Source organism: Lutjanus erythropterus, chromosome 14 (genome assembly GCF_056507025.1).
Source record: "Lutjanus erythropterus isolate fLutEry1 chromosome 14, fLutEry1.hap2, whole genome shotgun sequence".
In the NCBI taxonomy this organism is placed as follows: domain Eukaryota; kingdom Metazoa; phylum Chordata; class Actinopteri; order Lutjaniformes; family Lutjanidae; genus Lutjanus; species Lutjanus erythropterus.
In genome coordinates, this window is record NC_139330.1 from 15,516,553 (window position 1) to 15,536,148 (window position 19,596).

At 44.2% G+C, this 19,596-nt stretch overlaps 1 protein-coding gene across 5 annotated transcripts in view; it reads right to left on the reverse strand.

Annotated features, from left to right (window-relative positions):
- The window catches only part of slit1a (slit homolog 1a (Drosophila)), a 113,728-nt gene that overhangs the window by 79,006 nt on the left and 15,126 nt on the right, over window positions 1–19,596 (reverse strand). For all 5 annotated transcript variants that reach the window (XM_084736674.1, XM_084736673.1, XM_084736671.1 and 2 more), the window contains exons 3-4: window positions 16,093–16,164; window positions 14,520–14,591 (exon numbers count right to left, since the gene is read on the reverse strand). In XM_084736674.1, coding sequence (XP_084592800.1) covers window positions 14,520–14,591; window positions 16,093–16,164 — 144 coding nt within the window. The remainder of the gene's footprint in view (window positions 1–14,519; window positions 14,592–16,092; window positions 16,165–19,596) is intronic.

The window sequence follows — 19,596 nt, forward strand, 5'->3', positions numbered from 1 at the left end:
AATAATGAAGATTTGTATGGGTTATGTGTGAAAATGCTAGATAAAGGACACAAAACACTGATGACTCACAGACTCATAACACTGACAGTGAGTCATCCTTAATGAAGCTTAATTTCAGGGTAAAATACTCATTGCTGGTTTTGCTCTAAGGGCTCAGGTATGCACCGCAGGACCTAATGATATCAAAAAACAGGCCTCATTCACATGCACTGTAGAGACTGTACTGTAGAAACAAAAAAAAGACAGAGGGAGAGAAAGAGGTAGGAATAGAGGTGAGGATGGGCCTTATTTGGATAAGAGTTCATTTTCTAAAAATGCTCCTCTCCGTTTTGCTCATATTACCACTCATACTCTCTTGATGAGTGCTTCAGCTTTGGCAACAAAAGTATAGGTTTGTGCATGTGTGTGTGTATTTGGTGGAGGTTTATGAAAGCCACTCCAGGGCTCTCCAAGGCCGGCCAGCCTCGGCCAGCTTGACGATTGAGGATTGGAATTCAGGAGCGCGGTTGACAAAGAGGCTCTCCCCTGGTGTGTGTTTTACAGAATGAGAGAAACACGTAGCGTAGATGGGGGGAATGAGAGAGTGTGTGTGTGTGTGCATGTGTGTGTGACAGAGAGTGAGAGATGAAAGAGAGAGCAGGTGTGAATGCCTGAAACAGCACTGACAACTCAAAGACAGTGGTCTATTCAGTGCTGTGTAATTGCCGTTACAGTGGCTGCTTGTTTCTTTAATTTCCTCTTTAGAGCGATACAGCGGCAGCTCTTGTGTTACACATTAATTATGTTTTCTGGGATCCCCTCGCTGCCCCTCCCCCTCCCCGCTGACTGACAGCTCGGCTGCCTCCTGGCCCAGCCTGGCTTGGAGCAGGGGAGTGGGTGACTGAATAGGCTAATAAATGGTGAAGGAGGGGTTGGTCACACCCTTCCCTATTGTACCAGCGCTGTCACGCCTGACCCTTAACCAAACACACACACACACACACACACATACACACACACATATGCATGCACCTACACACACACACTTTGATGGCACAATGTGTGCATGTAGTCACACATCCACATGCACACACACCTTCACGTCACCTCTGTCAGCCCTGACCCCATACCAAATACCCAGGCTCCCCCCTGTATCCAAGGTGACCAAATGAGGCCCCAGCTATCGCCTAGCAACCGGGGAACAATGAGCTCCAAGGAGACGGAATGGCTTGAGCAAAGGGCAGGCTATTCTCTGGAGATGGAGGGAGGGATGGAGGGACGGGAGCCGAGGTGGCGAGAGGAGGGGACGAGGGGTGATGGGAATGGTGTTAGGACACATCTTTAACCATGTCACAAAGAGGGTGCCTGCCTGGGAAACAAGGCTGTGCTTCTCTAACCCCGCTGGACGTCTCCGCTCAACTCCACTCCACTCAGCTCACTCTCACAACTTGGAAAAAAAAACCTCAAAACAATCTGACTTCTACCTTTTTTTCTACCCCAACCTCCTCTCGACATCCGCGCAGTATGAGGGATGGCTGGGAGTAAAGCCAGAAAAGCAAGAAGCAGGGAAAAATAAAATATTACGTAATCTGCTGTTCTGTTCTCTATGATGGAGACATCTCTCAAACATTGCAAATATCTTTGTTATGCTACACAGACTAATGCAGGACGGACTTCCACATTCAGTCAGCCAAGGAAACTTTTAACTTTTAACCATTTTACACTGGAATAAAAAAAAAACAGCTATCACCCACTAGCCTCTGGCTTTTGCCTCCAGTGAGAAAAGCTAAAATCCACATTCACTTCCAGGTCAAATGATTCCATAGTAGTCACGGATATTTGTCAGCTCCAGCGTCAATTGGCAGTGATGGAAACACTCATTTCACCCCTTTTCAGTTGAGGCAATGAAGTCTTGTTGCCTCCGTCTGTAATTTCTCCAACTCTTGTGCTCCCTTCTGATACACATGTGCCACTTGGCATGATTCAGTTTCACTCAGTGTGTCAGCCCAGCACGGCGACGATTGCACCTGCTTGAGGGTGTGTATTTAACTGAAACACATTTGTCTTTTCAAACGGTTGATAATCATTTTACCTCCTTTAAATTTTTCACAATAAAAATAATTTTCTCAGCTTTTATTATGAAGCAGCAAAATCAGGAAATGTTGAGTTTTCATCAGCAGTAAATTCTCTCATATACAGCGGAAAGTAACATGAAACAGTAAAATAAGGCCGAAACTTTAGAGCACAAACAGCTGTGCAGGAGAAAACTACACTTCATGCTACAGAGTTTCAGTTAGAAGTTACAAAAGTACTGAGAGCTGATCACACAGACACTTTTAGAAATGCCTTTCTTGGCTTTTCTACATCAGGAAGAAAAACATAAAGCCAAGCAAAAAGAAATAGCCTATTTTTTGTAGGTTTAACCACATTTCAAAATAAACAAAAAACAAAAACAGCGTATACATGCTAATTCTGGCATAAAACAGTATAATTCAGTTGTTGACACTGGCATCCCAAAGCTTTGACTTTACTTGTACCGTGAGAGAACTTTTATCAGTTCTCCATCTTTCTGCCCTTGGAGGAGCGAGGGTGTTAACAGAGATTTATCACCATCTTTCAGCTTTCTATATCCAGAAACACAGGTAGGAAGGTGAATGAGGGTGAGATTGCCGAGGGGCCAAACGCAGCACAACACAAGACTTTGCCAATTCAGTCTCCATAGAAACTATTAGGAGCTATACTATAAAAAGGAATGAGTGAAAAGTCAAACCCGCCCAGACAACTGGCTCGCGCTGTAATGATTTCACTGAGGTATTATCACATATTCATCTTTGATTAGACTTCTGCCATCATCTCCTGCCAAAGTTTCTGGCAGTAAAGACAAACTCCAGCAAGTAGTCTCTTCTGATTCTAAAATTGACACTCCAGCACACTCCACAAACCAAAATCAAAGATGTTTCACCAATTAACTTATAAGTAAGGGCTGAGCGAGGGGGAGGAGAGGAAAAAGAGAGGATATAAAATGGGTAAAATGAGTGCTGAGGAAGTGTTGAGAGCTGTCGGGCACCAGTCTGTTAGCTTGTTCATGTGAAAACTCTTTGTTAGCTTTGAATGGCCTCCTCTTTTTTACAACAGCTTTATGAAGTGGAACTTGGGCATATCCCCTCCGCTCCCAGTGTATACTACACACACACAGACAAACACAGACTGTACCTTTCTTTATTTTGCACACACTTACACTAATCACTCTAAGAATTAGCTGGTTTTCTCCTATTTATACCATTATAAACTTAATACCTTGGGGGTTGGAGTTGTTGGTCAGACAAAGTAAGCTATTTGATGATGTCACTCATTGTGATGGGCATTTCTCACTATTTTCTAAACAGCAGAGGTGTGGACTCGAGTCACAAATTTGACTCCATTTAGACTCAGTTGGATAAGAATTAAAAACAACTTGCAAAATCCCTTAGGCTACCTGAGTCATTATTAGGGTTATTGCTAATAAATAATGTTTCTAATTCACCTACGTCACTCTATGTGGGCAGTAACACTTACAACCTAATGCGAGATTATAAATGATATGTGAGCAACATATTGATATACAAAAGGCCTATGTGAATTGACAAGAAGTTATTTATTCCCACCTGCCAATATTGCTGAGTATATGATGTCAACATACAACAACTAGGCAACTTTCTGAAGTTGTTATTCCAGTTTCTGACAATCTGACAGCAAAGTGTGCAAAGAGTGCAAAGCCTTGCAAAACAATGACTTGGTCCAACCTCTACTAAACACTAAATCAATAAATAATGAATATAATCATTAATGGCAAACCTAGCATGTATAAACAGCAGCTGCAATATGATGTGGCCAGTTAAGTGGCCTAATCTACAAGTCAGAAGTAATCCCTGTCTGTGGGTCTAATGAAGGTGTCAGGGGGAGGGAGCAATAATAGTGTGTGGCTAGGCGTTACGGATTAATAGACACACACGCACACACACACGCATAGATCGGTTTTGAAGGATTTAACAGGGGTAGGAAAGGAGGATTTAAGGAGTGGTGACGCTCCTTTGGGGTGAAGTCAAATCAAAGAGCATCAGACATTGTTCAAATATCCCTCTGTCGCTCTTTCTTTGTTGCTGGGCTTATTCAGATGGCAATTTTATGAAGTGTTGACACACTCAAAGAGCAAGCGGAGACTAGTAATAGAAAATGCTGTATGAGTTTGTGTGTCTGCCATTGATTTCTGGCCTATACCGTTGTCCTGCTTAAAGTATCTGACCTTCTGTGGCCTGTAAATATCGGTAAAGGTCTCTGGGATAATGTATTAGACAGAGGAATGCTATAACTTACACAGACTATAATGATCTGTCCTGTCCTTTGACGGTATTATGTGTCTCTGTGTCTGGCTGGGACACTCTTGACTTCATGGGAACTGTCTGCATCCTCAGGTCTGGGCTGGGCCGGGGTTGACCTACTACACTTCTATTCTATATGCCACAATCCAGTGCTGGTAATATCCACTCCACTAACACCAGCACCAACAACACCCCCTCCAGCCATCGGCTTGATCTCCACATGAAAGAGCCTGCAAGCTCATTACCACAGCCTGGGGCTCATCAGGGCCTCCAGTCCCTGGGTCTTTTATAAGCCAGAGAGGATGGAGAAATTCAGCCAAGAGGGAAGGGAAGCAGAGAAAGAGATCTCATATAGGGCTTGCCATCCAGGCAGCCAGGTGTTAAAGGTACAGATAAGACGCAGGGAGGAAGTAATCGAGGGGGAGGAAAGGGAAGCGATAAGGAAGGTAAGACAAGGTAGATGACAGAGAGGAAGTGAGGTACAGTAGAAGGGGCAGGGGGGATGATAGAAGGAAAAGGGGGGAAAGCTGACAGAGGGTGGAGGCTTTCTACTCCTATCTCTGCACTGTGTTTCATCCTCCATAGGGCCCCAGTGTCACTCAGGCCTCCTCCAGCGGAGTCCAGCTTTGATGTGATAATGGGGCTTTTGGCTAATGCTCCACTGCAGGTGCCCCTGGCTCCCTCTCGCTCTCTGTCTCCCAGCACGGCCACAGAGATGAGAAGAGATGAGAATCCTTTCAAAGTCTACAGATGAGGCCAATCTTTCTTCTCCCTGCCTCTTTTTCTTTCTTTTGCTTTATCTGCCAACCCCACTTACTCTATCCCCACACTATTTATTGCTTCGCAGGCACTGTCTGTCACTTTCAGGTCCTTCTATTGCCCTCTAACTCATTTTACCCTTTTTCCACTGCTCTCGTTCTCTGTCTATTTACTCGGTTGAATTGCAACACTACAATCGATTTGGGAGGAAGGGATTTTAAACTACCTGCAAAAACAATTTAAAGTTCATGAGAGAAAGAAATCAACTTTCCGAGCAGTAATATGTTTTATATTCCTGTCCTGTCCCACCTTCATTTCTCTTTCACTGCTCTTCTCTGTTTCATCCTTTCTGCTTTCCAACTGTGACTCCCTACTTCTCAATCAATACTCAATGCCTCTCTCCTTTCCTTTGCGCCCTCTGAGGTGTCAGATTGGTGGGACTGCTCCGGTTTCAATGCACAACAGGTAAACACACACATAGATCTGGCTGCATCTCCGATGTAACACTCATTTCTGCAAGCTTTGTTTGGGTGGGGCAGGTGTGTATGTGAGTAGTTGAAACGGCGGGGAAAGGGAATCGATTCCATCCCCTGGCGATTTCCTGTTATACTGTACAAAGCTAAGAAGGAAAGACACCCCCTGCACAGAACAACACACTGTTTCTCATCAAAAAGTATCTCCACAGTCGGCATACACATACACTCTGGGGCTAATGAGATCACCGCTCCACGCTGTGATACCAGCAGGAGAGTATTGTGAGAGGGAGCCAATATTGGAAACAGATAGGCATTTGTACTGGAATTCAGTTTTTCCTCTTTGCTCTGCTCACCGGCCCTGCACGGCTCAATATGTATTTTTACTGGAATGTGGGCAGTCCACTTACCTAAGCAGACAAGTGTCTTTTGTTTACTGAGAAAGTGGGATGGCTGTGGAGAGTGCAGAGCACAGAGGCTCTGGTTGGAGTCAATGTCTAAAACAGTTGCAATAGCTGTACATTTATTAGTTTTCCACTTGTCACACTGAGTTTGTTTACATGCACTCATAAATGATTACTGTGAATACCTACACAGGTCGATCAAAATGTGTACATGACTCAGAGTAACAGTTGTTTGTTCGAAAGTCAACAGGATATAATGTCTGACAGGGCGTCTGGTCTGTGTCACAAAGTAAAAAAGGGAAAACAGATGGCTGTTTGTTGGTGTTTATTGTTTGCATGTTAATTATTAAGCTTAATGCATGCTGTAAATTTGGTGCATTGTGGACTACTGATTTAGAGGTCGATGATATTAGACCCATCTCAATTAATGGCTCAAAGCAAAACAAAACTGTGATCACTTGTAACTTGACATGTTGCATAATCTGCTTTGTCTATTCTTCTTCTGCAGATATTTTTTATTGATCTTGTGAGCACAAGTATGAGCGGATACAGATGATCTAAAAGTTGCATTTAGTTCACTGTGGAGTCTGTGATCCACACATACATTAAAATGCCAGATATATCCAGAGTTATCTGTCTGATAGCCAAGAGTGATTTGAATTAACAAGTAATCGAGAGTTATTAAAATGTCAAATGGAATTCCATCTGTGAGATCAGAAGGATTGCATACATCTGAATGTTGCCTTGAATGTGTCTTAAATGCAACACATCTAGACGCATGCAGTGAAATATAATACACGGCAGCTTCTTTGCACAGCCACAGTCCACAACTGCTAATTAGCAGCACTTTCGGAGCTGTAGGAGGGAGGCGGTGTGCTAAACGGCACCTCAACAGGAGTTGAAGAAAGACAAAAGTTGCCTCATTCACTTAGCCAACCCAGATTTTCCCAGCGGAGATTCAAACCAGCAAACCTGTTGCCACAAGTTTGCTTCTTTCACCATTAGCCTGCATCATCTTAACCTCATTAACCCTGAGGCACACAAGGCATCGTCTTTGTACAGTGAAACACTCAGTCGCCAAGTTTTCAAGTTCAGCTGCTGCTATGTGGCAGCAGCCCTGCAGCCTGTGGAGTCTCAACAACAAAAGGCCTGGAGGTGTGCTAAGTATAAAGCCCTAAGAATGGACCTGCTCACCACAGACAGAGAGGAGACAGAGCCCAGAGTTCACGCACACACAAACATGCAGAAATGTAGCCACAGGGAAGAGGAAGGAGTTCAACCAAAGACTCTCCTTCCAGAGGATAAAGGGATGCATCTTAAAGCCTATAATTACATATACACACACACAACTAAAAATCCAAAAATCTCTTTCCATCCATTACACCACACTTTTCCCAAGCAACTGGATCAGATCTCGTTCAGAAAATATGAGTCTCTTTTTGAACTATTTCACCTCCCGACTCTTTCTTTCTGTGTGTGTGTGTGTGTGTGAGTGAGTGTGTGTCTTCCGCTTGCTCAGAAAAGGTAAACAGCCTGAGTCAGAACCCCGCAGAGTATTGGTTGCTACAGCAGCAAATCAGCAGGAGTGGGCAAAGTATGTGTGCAATGGCATTTGTGTGATTGCATGTGTGTGTGTGTGTGTGAAGGCATAATTTGCCCTGCAGTTTGTTTGTTTGCTCTTTTTAAATCTCAGAATCAGAGACAGAGCCCGGGGCCACAGGATAGGGCTGGAACAATCATTTACTGTTCGCGTGTGGGTTTGCTGGGCAACACATGCGCATGGGAGGGTAGTTTTATGCTTCTTCCTGCATCGGAGGATGTTGGGAAGGGTTTCTATCCCCCCTCGCCCCCTCCCTCCTCACCCAAAGGGAGAGGAGGCTGTGTTTGGGTCTGCTTGGGTTACTTCCAATTCTGAGCTCCAGAGTCTCGATTCCAGACCCTAACAGCTCATAACTAGAGATTACACACAGACACTGTAGTCTTCCTGCTAAGCTCCTCACACACGACACTTCCACATGATGATCCAGAGCAGATAGCGTTGATCGAAACCCCAGATCTTGAAACCGAGCCGTAACGAGATGGACAGATGCACTGAGTGAGGGAAACACCTATCGCAGGGAGATTGCACTCTATTAAGGCTGTGATGAATGAGCTGGATTTTTCATTCTGATGGCTGCATTCATACTCCATGCTGCTCAACTGTACAGAGCCATTATGCACACACATGTCCAATAAGCATGTGTTCATATACACACAGGCAGGACAACCCAAATAGCACTATATGGGTTGTTATTCCTGGCCGGAATTGCAGCATTCCACAAGCCCCTGCTTGGAGATTCCAAGGTGTGTGTGTGTGCGTGTGTGTGTAAGGACACGAGGGCAGCCTTTTCTCCTGTGTGTGTCAGTTCCAATCTGGACCATGCAAAGCCAGCCGTCACAGAGGCAAACTGTCGGCAGCAGCACAGAGAAGAGGAGGAGGAGGGAGGAGGAGGCCTCCAGCTCCGCGAGTGAAATCCCTGTGTGTGTATACTCATGACGGATCTAGACCACACTGTGATGTCTTATTCATGCCATATCAATTCATAATGACCAGGCCAGTCCCCAATGTGAAGACGTACACGCACGCACACACACACACACACACACACACACACACATACAAACAGGAATACGCGCATGTGTATGACTGGGATGGTCATCGCAGAAGAACCTGTGTGTGTACGTGTTTGCTTGTACGAATATTTAAAGCATCGAGAGCTTGTATGAGCGAGTATGTAGAGCAGTGTGTACCAGACACTGGACACACACACACACGCAAAACAGCACTGATGTCCCAGCGCTTTAGTGTGAATATTTAACAAGCCTCAATCCATCTGTTCAATTATTCATGAGGAAGGACACAGAATCGTTAGTAAATATAAACACCGCCGTTTCTCTCCTGCTTTTGCCACATCTCTGCTCTTCTTGCACCTCTGACTGTCTCACTCTCTCTTCTTTCACTTTCTTCTTCTTCTGTCTGACTTTTTTTTTTCTCTATCTTGCTCCCGTTGTGCTGCGGTTGTGAATATTTCAGATGGCGGAGTGGTTTTTAAATTACCCCCTTTTGGCTTCCGCTCTCCTCACATGGTTTGGTCTGCATTTCTCTCTCACACACGGTCCGACTCGTAAAGAAAACAGCGACAAGCCATAAAAGCCACTTTTACCAGCTGACAAGGACAGGGGCAGGAAGAGGGGCAGGGGCAAGGAGTTGAGGCCTGCCTGCTATTTTTTTGGTTGGCCGCCAGGTCAGGTATGTCACACTCCTGCAAAAATCAAAACTCTAACTCTGCATCTAGAAAGTCAGACCTTAAAGGGATAGTTTGGATTATCTGAAGTGGGGTTGTATGAGCTACTTACGATAATCAGTGTATTGATTAGCTGATTAGCTTAGCGAATATGAAGTAGCCTTTTAAAACATCAAAGTCACATAATAACACAAACAATCAAATTGATTGAGGCCTCATAAGACAAGCAACTCTTTTGTGTGTGTCTAATAGACCTGGATCTTCTCTGCAGCTAATCTTGAGTAGCACATTATCTTAGGAACATCTAACATGCAAAACTGCTATAAAACATCCACCTAGATTCAAGGATGAACTGATGAGAGTTTGGTAGTCAAAGGTCAAAGGTCACTGTGACCTTACAAGACACATTTCTGGCCATAATTCAAGAATTAATACACTAATTATGACAAATTTCACATAAATGTCTAATAGAATACTATCAGTGCTGAATAGTAACTACTTACATGTACATGTTACATTAAATTACAAAATAAATTCAACTGCAATCTGTGACAGTTACTGAGAAAAAAATGTTGATAATTACAAAGAGGTTAAACTCAAATAGGAAGGAGATTTGCGAGACTGTTCTCGTTGGGTTTACTCTGGTAAAAGACTGTCTGATGGCAAGGTGACGCAGTCTAAATATAGCACAGTTAAACTGATACTTTTTTTTCAATAGCCCAATAGCCACAAAACTCAGGGACAGACATCTAAAAATTGTATTAATCAAACCAAAAGTATCTGTAAGGGTGGATTTAAAAAATCCTAATTTTAGGTGAGCTGACCCTTTAAGTAGCCAGTTTCTCTGGTGCAGGCAGGTATTTTGCTTTCATTGTGTGAAGTTAACTTTACACACAAAAGTCACTAAAGGCAGTCAGTGTTTACTCAATGTCAGACAAACTGCAGTCAAGAAATCAGGATGTCTGCCATCGATGGCACAGAAAGCTCCCGATGAAGACGGGTTGCCATGGGGACTGCTGCCAAGCGGGGCCCGAGCAGTCCTCTGAGGGAGAGGGAGAGAGTGAGAGACCTAGCACGTCGAGGCAGGTCATTCATAAGCAGAGACAAAGAGAAGGAAACGACAAGACCAGCCTGGACCATTAACAGCCAGCCAGACACACAAACTCACACAGCAAAAACAGTCACAAGAAGAAAAAAAAACACACATTCAAGCCAGTCTTTCAGCCAGTCATACACAAAAAGTCAAGAGTTGAAAGAGTTAATTTGATTGCTTTGTGGCACAAAAAAAATCTTGGAAAAACCAGAGCCAATCAACCTGCAGCAAATGAAAAAGGGAAAATACTGTATACGGAATGGCAACAAAGTCAAAAACAAGTGGGAATTCTGTGACAGAGGGATGATTTATAGGTTTAATGATAGTGCACATTATTTATTCTAGATCTCCTTCCCCCAAACAATTCTTTCTTCTCACACTGAGCTACCGTTCCCTAAGCATCAAGCCATCAACAAACACAAAACACAGCATCCCTCCAACACAAACACAGAACAGGCAGCTCGGCATCAACACATAGTTGAAGCCGCTCTTTTATCTACAGTCAAAGCCATATAAAGAACGTAATCCCTCGTGTATGCCTGCCATCCACACATTAGCACACAGAGATGTAATTATAGTGTTACTCTGTGTGTGTTTGTGTCTAATTAGTGTTATTTACATTTTTCCTCTTTTTTCTCACTCTTGTGTGTGTGCGCACATGCATGTGTGTCACCCTGCCAGTATTTCAGCGCGTGTGTTTAGGGTTTGTGTATATCAGGATACCCGTCGTCAAGCATTAACACGAAAATGAAAGATCTTAACGAAGGATGAGACACATCCCCTCTGCAATCCTGTGCCAGGGTTTCCTCCCCTGTAGTGCAGGTACTACCACACCCTTCTCCCTCCTCTCCTCCTTCACACCTCCCGGGGAGACACACAAGGGAAAGCCTCTCCTAACCGTCCCCTCACCCCACCACGTCATACCGCACGTTAGCTGTTAATGAACGCAACACCCCTTCAAACGAACCTGCGCTGTTGCCTGCATTTGTTTGTGGCAGCAACAAGCAACATGGTAATCAAAAACCGCAAAATACCCCTTCGCCTCCTCCTCCCACAACCCCCCCACCCTGAGCCCAAACCAGATGCTATTCCCCGGGGCCAGCTATCAGGCTAACTGCTCTGCACTCCTCCAGCTCCGCTCACCTATCCCTCTTTTTCCCCTCCATCCTGCGGTCCTTCCTTCCTCCTGCTCTCCCACTGCGAAAAGACACTAATTACAGACACGGATGAGTAGATTACAGATCTGAAGTGCAGTGGAAGTGGGATGAGGAGAAGTCAGGGGCGGTGGGCTGGGGGCAACAGGTCGTTAACAGTGATGAATGCAACTCTATTTTCACTGTTATTGTTCACTGATGTTCGGCGCAGCGCCTCTCACCTCTGCGCCGCCGTTCCCATGCCTTCTCGTCAGTGCCATCCATCACAGGCAGCTTTAACCAACTCTAACTATCTCTAATCATCTCTAATCAATTCCAATTATCTCTGCTCTAGCCCTCATGCATCAGTGTCTCTGGTATCTCTCAGGCATGGGAAGAGACGGAGGAACGGGGGTGTAGATAAAGAGGTAGGCTCACGAAACAGAAAGCAGAACATGTGGCTCAGTAACATTTACGTGCACTGCCTCAATTCTCTGTGGAGTACATGAAAGAAGACATGCTGTACATTTTCAATCAACTTCAAGCTTTCCCAGTAATACTGCAAAGATAAAAAGTAATTATATCTAAATATGAATTTGAGAAAATGTGCCATTTTTCAAAGTCAGGGTTCCAGCAAGAACAATTCTCCATCTTCCCTTTGTAGTGAAAACTCATTACCCTGTTAGCTTAATGACTGCATGGGAGTCAAGTGTGTGAAAACTCACCACAAATCAACAGTCCTCTACTCATTTAACCGACAGCCTTTTATTAACCTGGCTAGCTTTTCCTCAAAAAGTTTAATGAGAGCAACGATCTCATCTGCTAGCCCTCCCTCCTCTATCCCCCACGTCCTTCTTTCTGTTTGTCCTCTCAGCAGGATGTCTAAGACAAATAGCCACTTTGTTATACAAGCTTTTCCTCAAATGCTCGCTCCAGATTGAGCAAAAAGAGAGGAGTAGAAGAAACGAAGAGGAAGGGTGTAAAAAGCACAGAAAAAGGAAAGGGGCGCAATTAATCCTGCGTCCAAGAGGAGAGAAACCATCTGGGTTAGTGCTCCACCTGAGGGCAGCGGGCTTTCACATTAACCTCTCTTGTTAGGATCATAAAGGCAGACCCTAACAAGGCCCGGTGAGCACTTTGAGCAAGTGCAAAAACACACACAAATACATATGCAACCATAGACTGTCTGTCTCTCTCTGACATCTTTAGACACACACACACACACACACATAAATGCTCACATGAAATAGCAGCAAAAGTCTTCCCCTGGGAGCCAAGAACCTTTTAAGTCCATTAAAAGCTGCTGGCGGGAGCGAGACAAGGCTGTAACCTAACCGCATCAGACTGGAACCAGAACCCGCGGTGTGGCCCAGACACACCACTCAGGAGTTAAGAAACACATTAGGAAAAACCTTTGTCTTCTACTGTTGTTCCTGATCCCACGCTACTAGACCTCGTTTTTAACAAGCACAAGAAGTCTCTCATAAAGTCTCAACTGTCAATCAAACAGAGGCGCCATAAAGATTGCACTGTTTTCGATTCTATGGCCCTGGATTGTACATTTGTTTTAACTGCTAAAGAATGCATGCCACTTCCACACCTGAAAAGCTTCAAGGTCCATTACGGCTCTCTTTTATCCAGCCAAGGATAAAGAACAAATGAGTGTATACACAGAGACATAACGAATCGATTAAGCAATGTTAAACAAAGTCTCATTCTCCAGAACGTGGCAGCAAAGCCAGCGCTAGGTTTAGAATAATGAGCGTGAAGTTAGATTGGATGAAACAGGGGAGCTGTGTTAGCACAATCCTCTGGCTGTTGGCAGAGCCAACTACTCCAGATGGACTAATCACGCTTGTTCAAGGCCATCCGCTGGTCTGGAAGGCCTCGGTCTGCTCTGTGTCTGTTGCAGCTCGACAGACAACTCAGTGCTGCTCTGTGTTAGCAAGCCACAAGCAGGCCAGCCTCGCCCCCAAAGGATGAGGCTTTGCCCCGAAGTCCTGCAGGTCGGTTTTGGCGTAATGATAGGTGACGTGAGGAGATAGTTGCGAGGAAGTGACAGATAGATTCAAGATGGTGTTAAACATCAAACGCAAGATAAACAGATGGAGGGCTGAGGCCCAGGATCATGGGTTAGTAGTACCACTGTGTAGGTTGAAGGGAGGGAAATGATTTTTCCATGTCCCACTGTTTCATTATTCCCAGATGCTCCAGGTAATCTGAACTGGAATAATGGGAGCTGGAATGATCAGCTTGCAACAGGGACACTGATTATCCCAAAAAAAGAATAAAAAAAAAAAACATTGAGCCTTGTTACAGATGGGAATAAAAGTTTAGGATTACTGTGGGACTGTCTCACTGTATGGGGCGCAGGAGTATAAAGATGTGTGGGTGTGTGACAGTATGGGATTGGCCTTGACAAGTGGAAACTGAATGAAAGCTGTGACACATTTCATTCATACAATAGAGCTATATGAATCCACTGGCAGGGAGAGCTTTGGGGACTTCTCCTGTGACATAAAACAACCTCATTAAGTAACACAGACATCCTTTCACCTTGAACAGACTTCAAAGTTTAATGCGTCCCTTATTTCAAGTGCCAGTGTCACACCAACTCCCTGTCACCAGTGGCTTCTCTCACAGACGGACCAGCACAGAGAAACTGCAGAAGACCTGGCATGAAGGCCCAATGATGTGCAAAGAACTCAGATTTCCACTCATCCAGTTACAGACAGTACGTTCAGTGGAAATCCCAGGGCACGCTTCACCTAATAAGTCAGAGACCTGATGGCATCCAGCAAGTGCAACTGAAGCTTAATTGTCTTTTAAGTGTGTTTAAACCAAACCAAACCAAAGCCAACATTTTCAGACATACTGAAAACATGCTGTGCGGTATATTGTTGTAGAACATAAGATCTCTGTGCCACACTGGTGGCTTGCATAATAAAGGAAAGACTAAGCGAGATGGTGTGTGCACTGACAGAGAAGACAAAGTGAGTGTGTGCTCAATTGAAATAAAAACGTGAATGCACTTACAGTCGAGACAGGGCAGGGTTCTTCTGAAACAGCAACTCAGGAAGCTGCTGCAGTTGATTACGGTTCAGCCGCCTGCAGCAGAGAAAACATATGATCAACCAGTGAGTGTGTGTGTGTGTGTCTATGCATGTGTGCCCTTGTGTAGGCTGTGAATAATTTCTGCTAGCTGCCGTAGAATCAGCTTAGCCACAGGCTATTGTGTTTCAGTGTGTTCTGAATGTCACATAAATATCCAACTGAAAGTTCAGGGGAATTAAACTTCTTGTCAGAGACAGCACCGTAAATTATCTCCGCACTGTTAAATTACATTGCGCCTAGTAGAATTCAGTGCCCTGCTGACTTTCCCAGAGTAATGGAATAGCAACATTCCCATTTAAACAAGTGAATTACATCCACCAGTTATCCGAACATGAACAGATTTTATCTGGGCTGAACTATCAAAACAAGATGTTTCTAAATAAAATTAAGAGGAATGGATGAGACTATTCAAGCCTAAGGAAGCACTGACAGGATTGGTGGTTGGCAACAGACTCCATGTCAAACAACTAACGTCCAAGACTGGCAGGCTTTATGCAAATACAACAATTAAGTCAATGAGGAACAGACTGTTGCTAATCTGTTGGAAACCACAACTCTCTTCTCCCTGAATGGCCCATTGGAGGCACATGGGAGTGAAAGCAGCGGCTGTGGCAGAGAGGCTGCAAATCTGAAAGGCAGGCCGCTGCCATTCCTTCACACACATTCAGACAGATGTTGGGATCTGTGCCACTCACTGTATACACTGGGAAGAGTGCTTGGCCAGCTGAGGTGGGGATTTAGTGCGCAATGGGCATTAATGGTCTGCTGCCGCTCTGTTCACACTGAACTGTACCTGCTGGTGGGTTAGTGGCTTTTAAACATTAGAGAAACGAGCCACTTAATTTCCACATTGGTCTGGCACATGGATACGTCTACCCAATGTTTGGGATCAGTTGAATACAGAGGAGGAGGGAAGGCGAGCTGTACGCAGCCTCCAGTTTGGTAATGTAAATTGTTAATGTGGGTTTCAGATCAGGGGAAAGTCTTTTAAAAGTTAACCACTGTGTGTGCATGACAGCATGTGTCCATAAAGTCATCTGCTGCGCAGGTTTCCCTGTGGGTAGCACTATTGATTTGCTAATGAGCTGGTCGAGGTGTGGTTGACTGTGTTTGTCTGTGTGTTTTCCCAGCCGGTTTACAAGCTGTCGAGGAGTCCTGGTGCTGTCCAGATGAGCCGGGGTCTGCGGTGGGGGAGGCCTCTTAAGCCCACATATCCCACTGAGGGCATTCCTGTCAGGCAAAGCTAATAAAAATTACTCCCAACCCACGCTGTACCCTCTCAGCACCATCCGACCACAATGGAATGACAGGGAAGTGCCTCACACTCGATACACCATTTATGGTTGGTTCCTCCTGGTAGACTCATCACTCTCAACTAATACAAGCACCCAATACGAATCATAAGAAGGGTGGGGTTTTTATTTGAAGTTCAAGTTTAGAAAAGGCATTAAAAACATCGTTATTTCTAGTACAGACAGCCCTGGGTGGTACTCACAGTCTCTCCAGCTCCTTCATGTCATCAAATGCTCCACGCTCGATCACAGTAATCTGATTCTCCATCAGCTGCCTGCAGAAAGAGGACAGAACAGAAAGAGAGCCTTAGAAACTACGTGACACAGTGTGGCTTTGACTTTTTTATGAGCCTGTGGACGGTGGGTCAGGCTTTAACAAAGTATAGGGAACTTTGGGGTTTGGGTGGTGAGACTTCTTGCAGTATGTATATTCAAGCTGGGTGCAGTATATTCAACACCTCACACACACACACACACACACACACACACACACACACACAGGGCAATGGTGTGGACTGGGGGCACAGTGTGGAATCTTGGCAATTGAAGCAGGAATAGCAGCCAGGAAAGTTTCTAAGGTGGCTCAGAAAGTGTGGCTCTGGTGTGGTCCGCTGGGTGTAGCGGCTGGGTGGAGACGAGACGAAAGGTAGGCAGGGGGTCAGAAAGTGTGAGAGGGGAAACTGAGGTGGGCTCCAAGGTTTTTACAACTGGCACAATCAAGGGGAAAGTAGTCTGTGTGTGTGTGGATAGCAGAGTTGGACTGTATCAGAGTTGCAGGCAGTAAACTCTTAGAAATAAGGGTTCCAAAAGGGTTCCTCCTAAAGGGCTGAGGTTCTACCCAGAACATATGCTTCCGAAGTGTCTTTTTAAAATTAAGGCTTTAAGTAACATTTTCGTCCAAAGAACCCTTTCTAGAGGAACGACTTCTTCTGGGATCCTTGAAGAACTCTTTCCTTAAGGGTTCGTCAAAGGTCGTCAAAAAATCCTTGGACTATGTTAAGATATGATACAATATGATACAAGATACTTCATTAATCCACCAGAAGGGAAACTGAATGTCACCAACATAGGACATACAAAAATATACACATCTCAAGACAGCTCAAGACGAGTGGAGAGCACAGCAGCAAAATAAAGTAACCATCGAAGAGACTGCAGCAGTACATGTTAGTGGTTGGTCATCAGTGTCAACAACGTTACAACAGTCCTTAATACTCCCAACCTTCCCAGTGGACAACATCAACGATCAGCAACTTCAGCATCATATCATCATCATTATCATCTACAAATTATCATCTGGTGGGCTCTTGTTGGCAACCTTAGAAAATGAAAAGATTTTGGACTGAATCTCCATAGACCACAATAAAGGGTTCTCTGTAGACCCTTGGGTTGTGAGTATAACTTTTTGTGATGCCCTTTTAATCCCTGCCCCCTTTTCCTCCTGAGGCTCTTGCCTTTTGCCAGGCCACTATTGTAAATAAGAATTTGTTCTCAGTGACTTGCCTGGTTAATAAAGGTAAAATAAAATAATAAAATAGTGATAGGTTCTAGGTAGAACTCTCTGAAAGGGTTCCAAATGGAAAAGGCTTCTTCTATGGGAACGGGCCAAAGAACCTTTGGGGTTCTAGTTTGCACCTTTATTTCTAACAGTGTACATCAAGGCTATTAGTCATACACAAACAAACAGGGATGCACACAAACATACAGTACGTGCACACACACAGGAACACATCCTTTCCTCACCTACACTGCCAAAGCTAACGCACTAAAAAGAGGCTCAGATGGTTTTGGAAGTGTTACAATAACACAAGGCCAGGATGGAGAGAAAAGCGTCCAGCAGCTTCAGAAGCAACAAGAGCTTTCCTTCATTACGTATACAACTGTTCTGTGTTGAAGGCAACCTCTCATGTCTCCTGTGAGGCCACGCCGCGCTGCAACTCAGCAGTCTCAGCTTCCTCCCCATCGAATATAAATGCTAATCACTGTTCGCACTCCATAAACATGGAGAGAAAAGTGCAATTCACCTCCGATCTCTTTCTCATGAATTTAGATGGAAGTGCAAAAAATCGTGATGAGCACTTTTGAATTTAGAAAAGTTTTTTTTTTACAGACAGTCTAAAGGGCACGTGGCCTTCAATTTTACAGATCTCTTTCTTTCTGCTTTTTCCTGATTGTTTCTCTATTGTTCTTTGTTTCCTTACACACACACAGACATACTGCTGATTTAGACCAGCCAAGCATCCAGTGCCAGACGACTGGAGGTAAATCAGCTGTGTTGATTTTAGACTGACAGGATACATGGCAGCTGACTGTAAAGATAAACCTCTGTTCCTGTTTGGCTCCTTCTGAGGGTTGCCCAGGGGTCAGAAAGATCAGAGGTCAATCCGCTGTTAGTCTGACTGCTGTCGCTCCACAAAGGTCACCCCTCAATACACAGAGACAGACTCCTTTCTGGTGGCAAACACAAACATGCCAGGTATCTACACCATGTTAATCATGCATCAGCGTGTCTGCATCCTGATGGAGACTTTAAAACGTTTTAACATCACTATTTAAAGCTATTACAAGGAACTTTGATATTTTGTTGATTTTGGAGGCTCCTTTGACAAAAGCTGTAGTGTTTCCACTGTAATAACCACAAAATACAACTTCAAAAATTCTTTATTTATTATTATTTGAAGAAAAATCCTCTGGCTTCTTTCTCACTGGCTTATGTACTACTCACTGTAACTTTGCTTGAGAAAATGTAAACACAGGCTTGTTTCATCTGATTTCAAGGAGACCCAGTGGCAGGCATTAAGAATAAATACAGAAACAGAACACCAAAACAACAAATATTCTTGCAGATGATCCCATTACCTTATGTAGGTCATATAGAGGCATCATTATTAAAGTGAGACAGTTTCAAAGCCAGTTGAAAACTCCTTGTAGTAGCTTTAATTAAATTTAACACCAATTTTGCAATAAAAATGATCAAATGTGAAAACATGTGTACTTTTGTGTAAATAGGACTGATGATTACTCCATCATGGATCATGGTTACAGCATAAATAAATAAATATTTAAGACCAGAAACAGAATTTCCGACTTTTTAATACTTTTTGAGGCCTTTTATTAGTAACTGTGAATTCAGGACTTTTAAAGCATCTGCTGCTACCCTGATATGGTTGGCCGAGAAAGTGAGCAGTGTGTGTTATGTGTAGCACGGTGGTGGCTGTGAGGGAATCACAGGCTTTAGAGCAAGGGCAGCAAATTCTGTCTTTAGTACCCCTGCAAGGAGTTGTTTCCTTCTTACTTGCTGGTGACAAGCTGCCGACATGAAGGCATTTAACCTCCACGTGGGGTAGACGCTGGTGCAGAAACAGAAGCATGCATAGGAGGACGGGAGTGGACAAGGAGCAGTGGGAACAGGCAAGCTTGAAGCCCAGAAAAGGAGAGGACAGGGGGATGGGCGAGTAACGATGAGGCTTGAAAATAGTCTGGGTATAGTAGGAATTATGTGCAGCTCGTGTTACATCTAAAACATGTTCAGGTCTACGCAGCTTTCCCTCTGGCAGCGATTTTACCACCTATGCTGCTGCTCACAAGTGTGTGTGCATGTAGACACTTTTACAACTACTTTAATACCTGAAGTCACAAGTGCTGTTTAATTTCAACACAGAGGGAGTCAATGACTTCACCTGAATGTGTTAACTGTGCTGAGAGCC